The 6,975-nt window shown below is 38.0% G+C and overlaps 1 protein-coding gene across 1 annotated transcript in view; it reads right to left on the bottom strand.

The window, feature by feature from the left end:
- Positions 1–547: 547 nt before the first annotated feature.
- Positions 548–6,975, bottom strand: part of ACADSB (acyl-CoA dehydrogenase short/branched chain) — a 29,969-nt gene continuing 23,541 nt past the window's right edge. Inside the window, exons 9-11 of the mRNA XM_069460943.1 lie at positions 5,559–5,696; positions 3,343–3,442; positions 548–2,660 (exon numbers count right to left, since the gene is read on the bottom strand). Of these exons, the coding sequence (XP_069317044.1) occupies positions 2,590–2,660; positions 3,343–3,442; positions 5,559–5,696 (309 nt within the window). The 3' untranslated portion in view covers positions 548–2,589. The remainder of the gene's footprint in view (positions 2,661–3,342; positions 3,443–5,558; positions 5,697–6,975) is intronic.

Below are 6,975 nucleotides of genomic sequence, written 5' to 3'. Positions count from 1 at the left end.
CACAGAAATCGTCTTGAAACTTGCCTTTCTTTGCTGTCACGACATAAAGGTGAACTATTTCTACACTGTATTGTTACATGTGATGAAAAATGGATTCTTTTTGATAATTGCAAGCGTTCAGCACAATGGTTGGATAAAGATGAAGTGCCGAAACACAGCCCAAAACTGAATATTCATCAAAAAATGCTAATGGGGTCTGTTTGGTGGTCCAGCACTGGTATTACACACTATAGCTTTATGAAACCTGGTCATTCGATACAGTGGATGACTACTGCAACCAACTGGATGGAATGATGAGGATGCTTGTGATTCAGCAGCTGAGACTGGTCAATAGAGACAGGCCAATCCTCTTGTCAGACAATGCTTGACCGTATGTTGCATAAACAATGCTGCTCAAACTACAGAAGCTGCACTTGGAAACTCTCTGTCATCCACTGTATTCACCAGACCTGGCACCAACTGACTACCACTTCTTCCAGGCTTTGGACCACTACTTGCAAGGAAAAATATTCAATTCTCAACAAGCTGTGGAAAATGCCTTTCATGATTTTATTGCCACTGGCTCTCCAGGTTTCTTCCCTGCTGGCATAAACAAGCTACCATTAAGATGGCAAAACTATGTCAATAGTTTAGGTGCATACTTTGATTAATCGTACTGCTTCTTCTTTGAGATATTATAAACCACACTTTTGATTCAAAATCGGACATTTCATATTTAATGACCGAATATAATATATAATTAATCTTAACTGTTCTTTGTGAACATACACAAAATATGTACACAAAATTAAAACTTTTATCAATACTAAATATAAATTCAAGGTCCAGATGTATGTGGGAGGCTCTCTGATGCTGCTAATTTGAACACGAGGTTTATTGTACTTTTGCATGTTTATAAGTCCACAGGAAGAAAGTTGGGATTCTTTCTACTCGCGTCAGCTTCCACTTCATTATCTGTAAAGCCCACCTCTTTCACATAATCACCGAAATTAAAGCTGTCTCAGGCCCCTGTAGGGCATTTCATCCAGCCCCTACTTTTCTTATCAGATTACTGTCTTTTTGTTCTGAAAGACTGAATGAGTGGGTTTTCATCATCTCCCTATTTGAAAGTCAAGTAGACTTTATCTCTTTGGATCCAAGGTCTAAATTTGTCCTTATTTCTTCCTAATATTTTAATGTAATTCCAATCTCAATTGTATTTATGCAATTTTGAATATTTAACTATGATTTGCATTGTGGAGATTAATCCAATTCAATAAACATCAGTGTGCAAAGCAAAATTACTTTGAAAATGTCAGGTTTTCTTAATAAACATTATCCTTTCATTAAAGTACTAAAATGCTTCCCACTTAACAGCAATGATTATTTTAAGCAACTGCATGAGCTTTGGCACATTTTTCCTCTCTAACCCATGCCCCCTCTCCAGAATACATAAAAACTCCTCTGTTGTCCCCTTGCTCCTGAGGGGACTCTGGATCTGTACCTTCAAGGGGTCTCTTCCTCTCTAACACTGAAGAGCTGGCATTGCCAACTATACATTTTATTAAGCTTTGCCTATTTATAATTTATATTGTAAAACAACAGATTTATTTTTGCCTTCCCAAATATAAATGAGAATAAGTATGCTTTCTCAAACTCTACAACTCTCCCCCAATTCCTTATGAGATTTTTGATACCCTTCCTTATGGGCAAGAGATCTCTCTATTGAGAATCACTGAACCAAAAGCCAATTTCTGAATTACTATTCAGGATAAAGCCCAATTACCAAGTTTGAGGAAATACACTGTTTCAATTAAAATACAGAAAGAAATTGTATTATTGAAAAATAGTGCACAATAGAATGATTATTACAATACTCTACAGCATTTTCTGATTATTAAAACAAATTACTTAAACCTTATACTTGAAAATTAATGTAGAGACTTGTTTTTAAAATGACCTGCTGAAGCTATCATGGACTGAATCTTTTATAAAGATCAATCATAGTAACAAATTGTATTGCTTTATTTATTTTGTTAAAATAATGTTTTCTTCAATTATATGACCTACAAAGTTATACGCTTATTTTCTACCCACTCTTATATTTAAAACTAGAATTTTTAGATTTTCCTAAATAAATTTTTTAGTTTTTACCTCATTTAGACACTTAGAATTGAAAAGAGTATTACGTAAAAATTGCCTCCTATTACAAATGTTTCTCTGATGCCACAAGATAAAGATTTAATAGGATTATAAAATAACTATCCCTGTATGTAATTCAGTACTTCAAATGTCTTTATTTTCCCCAATGCTGATGAAATGAAATTTCTCTATACTTTGAAACTAGAATGATATTATAAATATGTATAGAACTTTAAAACCAGTTTTGGAGAAAATATGGGTGCTTGTCTTCCCAAATTTAAAAATATGATCTCCTGTGCCTAAGTTAAGCAGACTGAAACGGTGAAATCTAAAAGACCTGCACCCAGGACCACAGCTAAGGGCTTAAATAAAATATTTCAATGCTCTGGAGGTTTACTTCTCCAACAAGGCACAATAGTTTAAAATTTTACAGCAACGACACCAGGAGAAGTCGCATTCCTATTGATGTCAGTATTCCGTATCAATGAACTTTGCGATGGTGTTCAGCTGAATATTGGAAGTTCCTTCATATATTACACCTTAAACAAAAGGGAGCAAAAGGAACAATTGGGAGTGGAACCACAGTTAAGAGTCTATATAAGAAATAGCTCTATGCCATTACCTCTGCATGTTATAAAACTGTTACTAGTGACAACATTTAATGTCCCCTGAACATGGTACTATTTGACAAAGTAATTTTGACTAAGAGATGACAATCTTCCATTTGGCTTATAGATGTCCAGAATCAGTACTAAACAGTTGAAGACTTTGATTCTCAAACCATTAATGCATAAACTCAGACTGTTATTAAGGAACAGGTAGCTTTCAGAGCTGTCGCTGTTTATTTTCCCATCTAGTCGTGGAGCTGAATGGCTCAGGCTTTATTAAGCACTTAGCTTCTGACACTAGAATGATTCCTCAAAGAACAGCCTTAAACTACACTAACCATAAACCATTAAAATTAAAAAAAATTAAGATAGATTTTCTTGTATTTTTACTGAAAAGCCTGTTAAGATATTTTAAAAGGAAATTTGGTGTTTTTAAAAACATACCTCTCTTTTAGAGGGAAAAAACCCAGCCACAAGAAAACAAGAAAGGCAATAAACATCTGAAGAGATTAAAATTGCCTTTATCTAGGTACCAGTAATATTATATAAAATTGACAAATAAAATAGCCAAAACACCTAAAAAGGCAAATAAAATGTAAAAAAATCTATTTACCAATCTTTGCATCTCGGAAGTATTTTTCCACAGGGTAATCTTTGATGAAGCCTACTCCTCCCAGCCACTCAATGCATTTACCAGTTGTTAGCCCTGCAGTCTACAAAAATAAGAAGCAAATCACACATTGAAACCACAGAACTTATGCATTATAAACACTTCTGTGTAACATTTTTAGCAACATGGATTTACTGGTATTGGGAACTGGAAGGAATGAAGTTACTTTATAAACTAGCAATGTCCCTGTAGTCATATTCTCTATATAATTTCTGTAAAATATCCTATTAATTCACAGAATTCTCATTTTCTTAAGAAAATTAGAGTAGTGTTCACACTGTATGCTTGCTGCTGAGAGGAATTGTTCATTCAGGGAACATTTATCCAGAGCCTTCTTTATGCCCCACACTCTGCCAGCTGCCAGGTACGCAATGGTGGGGGTGGCTGGTCACTACCCCATTGGTCCTGGTGGCCATTGAGGGACATTAAACCAACAAGCACAGAAACTGAGAAATGACCTGGGGTGAAAGGAGAGCTTGTTAGAAGAGTTGACGTGACGTAGATGGCAGAATAGCTGAGGGAGTAACAGCATAGCTGATACCTAAAGGATGAGTTGGGGGCATTTCAAGCCAAGGAACAACATGAGGAAAGGCTCCAGGGGAGAGCGGGCTCCTCGCCCCCAAGGCCCTGAGAGCGAGCCTGTGGCTGGGATCGGGGTGAGCTGTGAAAAGAGAGTGGAGGGCAGGCCAACCTCACCGAGTGGTGAGCGTTCGAATATTATAATGGCCGCTCAAGGATGTCCACATCCTAATCCCCAGAAACTGCGAATATGCCACCCTATGTGGCAATAGGGATTCTGCGGATGTGATTAAGGGAAGGCCCTTGAGATGGGGTGCTTATCCAGGATTATCTGGGTGAGCCCAAGGTAATCACGAGGGTCCTTATAGGGGAAAGAGGAAGGCAGGAGAGTACACCATCCAAGGCCATGTGGCCACGGGGACAGGAAGCAGAGCAGAGACTTGAACATGCCCACTGTTGGCTTTGAGCTGGAGGAAGGGGCTACGCATCAAGGAATGCGAGTGGCCTCTAGAAGCCGGAAACGGATTCTCCCTAGAATGTTCACATAGGCAGCCTTGCTGATGCCTTTACTTTATTCCAGTGAGACCTATTTCAGACTTCTGACATCCAGAAGTGAGAGAGAATAAAACTACTGCTGTAGCCACTGCATTTTTGGTACTTTGTTACAGCAGAGATAGGAATCTAATACAAATATAGTTCCACTTGTTGCGAGAGGCCACTGAAGAGTTTAAAGCTGGAGAGTGACGTGGCCTCGCAGACACTTTGAAAGGGGACAGATTGTGCTGGAGGAAGCAACAGGGGCCGAGGGCAGCGAGGCGACTGCAGTTCAGTCAGGAAGTGATGCCGCTGGACTAGACAGGTGGCAGCAGAGGACAGAAATAAACAGATTCAAGAAATCTTTTGGCGGTAGAATCCACAGGAACTGACGATGGATTTAACGTGGGGGATGAGGAAAAGGAGGGCGTCGGGATGACGCTCTGGTCCTGACGGTGCACTAGGTGGGTGGGCAAAGCAGAAGCTGGGCATATGAGTCTGGAACTCAGAAGGGAAGTTGAGGCAGGAGATGAAATTCAGGGGCCGGAGAGGCTGAATGAGTATTTAAAGCCATGGAATGTCTAAAACACATCACTGCGGCTAGGAAACAGCTGCCTAGTGGTTTGGCTAAATTCTCTGGCCAAAGTCTAACGAGTTAAATATAAAATGCGTACATATGAGTAGAAAGTATCAAAAAAAACAGGCAGCTTTTTCTTGGTATTTTTAATCTCATTCGCTCACATTATGAAGACATCACCTTCCATGGCATTCGCCTTGCCCTAACTTGAAGCGATGGCACAAGACCGTCACTGAGGGGAAGCTCAACCATGGATGTGTGGTGGCTGGTCTGTCTGATCTGGGCTACCCACAAAAACACTGAGACCTCACTGAATGACAGCATTTCCCTACGGCAGCTTTACTTTTTTGCTTTTCTATTATAGGAACTGGAAAGTCCACGTTATCGTACTTGGAAAAACAACCAAAATTCAATCAACATCCTAGGTGAAAAGGTGAAAACAACATATCTGGGAAAGAAAAAGAAGGATCAATTATAATACTGTTACTTTTATTTTGTTGTTTGTATTGTACTATATTGTATTTTTTACCTCTGATGCATAGTATTTGGCCATAGATGCTTCTTTTATGAATGGCCTTCCAGCTTCTACCAGCCTAGCAGCGTTGTATGTTAGCAATCTTGCAGCTTCCAGCTGGGTGGCCACGAGAGCCACTTGGTGCTGAAGCCCCTGTAACATTCAGGACCAAGTTAGAAAATTATGATTTCTAAAAAGCAACTCATCCTCAAAGTCCTGCCTGGACACACAACACTGCCAGGCTCAAAATATACTCCAAAGGAAATTCACACTCATTTCTTTAAAGTACTTTAAAATCTGTAATCTAAAATGAAATATGACACTACAGGTATTGCTAAACCCTCTTTTCTTAGAAAAATTTCAAAGTCCATGTATTTCTTCACAATTGTCAAGATTTAAATAATAAATTATCACAAAATTTAAAAATTTGACTATTATATTTAATTATTTTCAACTCTTTATGATCAAAATTGAACTTAAACTAAATCCCTGCATAGCAAAACTTTGGATATGTTCTTTATTTCCTTGAATTAAGAAAATTTTGACTTTTTGTAGGGCCCCAAGGCATTATAAGATGTTACCTGCAAGGTAATGAAGGAATATTTGAAGCACCAATTACTCCCACCTTGAAATTTTTGAGAGTGATTAGGTGCACACTCAATGTTTGTCAATGAAAGAAACTGACTTAGTGAGCGAGAATACAGATATTAACATTTATAGTTATAAAAAATTTCCTGGAAATAATAGGCATAGATGTTTATTGCAAACTGAAATGTTTCTCGTGCCTAACCTATCCATCCGCTCAGACAGTTACCAAGTGGCGACAGCATGCCAGGCACTGTGCGGGGCGGTGGGGGGATCACCCTGAACATTGCAGTCACAATTCCTTGTTTTCATGATTCATACCGTCCAGCGGGGAGAGCAGATAACAATTATAATAATGTGTGATGAATGTTAAGACAGACGACCTTTATTAAGGCAATCACACAATAACCCCAGGAATGGTCTTTTTAAAAAATGGAAGAATAAGCTGGAGAAAAACAACACTGCTCATGAATAGCCTATAGATTCTTCTCCTTCTCTTTCTTAAATATTTGATATGTACAAAAAACATGTAGGTTATGAAGGTTATGAAGCATAATAATTAAGTAAATACCCATAAAACTATGTGCAGAGTAAATATCTTTCCCCTTCTGATTTGTCTTGTCACTTTATGGCATCTTTTGAGGAAAAGAAATTTACCAATCTTATCACCAATCCTATCTTTAGCATTAATACTTCTTGTGTCTTGCTTGCAAAATCCTTTCCATGAGATCACATAGATATTCTCCTATATTTTCTCCTAAAATTTTTAAAGTTTTGATTTTTACATTATGTCTTTACATCTGAAATCTATTTTCTATAAGGTGTGAGGTAGGGACACAGTTTCATT

Source organism: Eulemur rufifrons, chromosome 28, assembly GCF_041146395.1.
Source record: "Eulemur rufifrons isolate Redbay chromosome 28, OSU_ERuf_1, whole genome shotgun sequence".
NCBI classification, from domain to species: domain Eukaryota; kingdom Metazoa; phylum Chordata; class Mammalia; order Primates; family Lemuridae; genus Eulemur; species Eulemur rufifrons.
The sequence above is the reverse complement of the archived record's forward strand: the minus strand, read 5'-3'. Positions and strand labels throughout refer to the sequence as shown.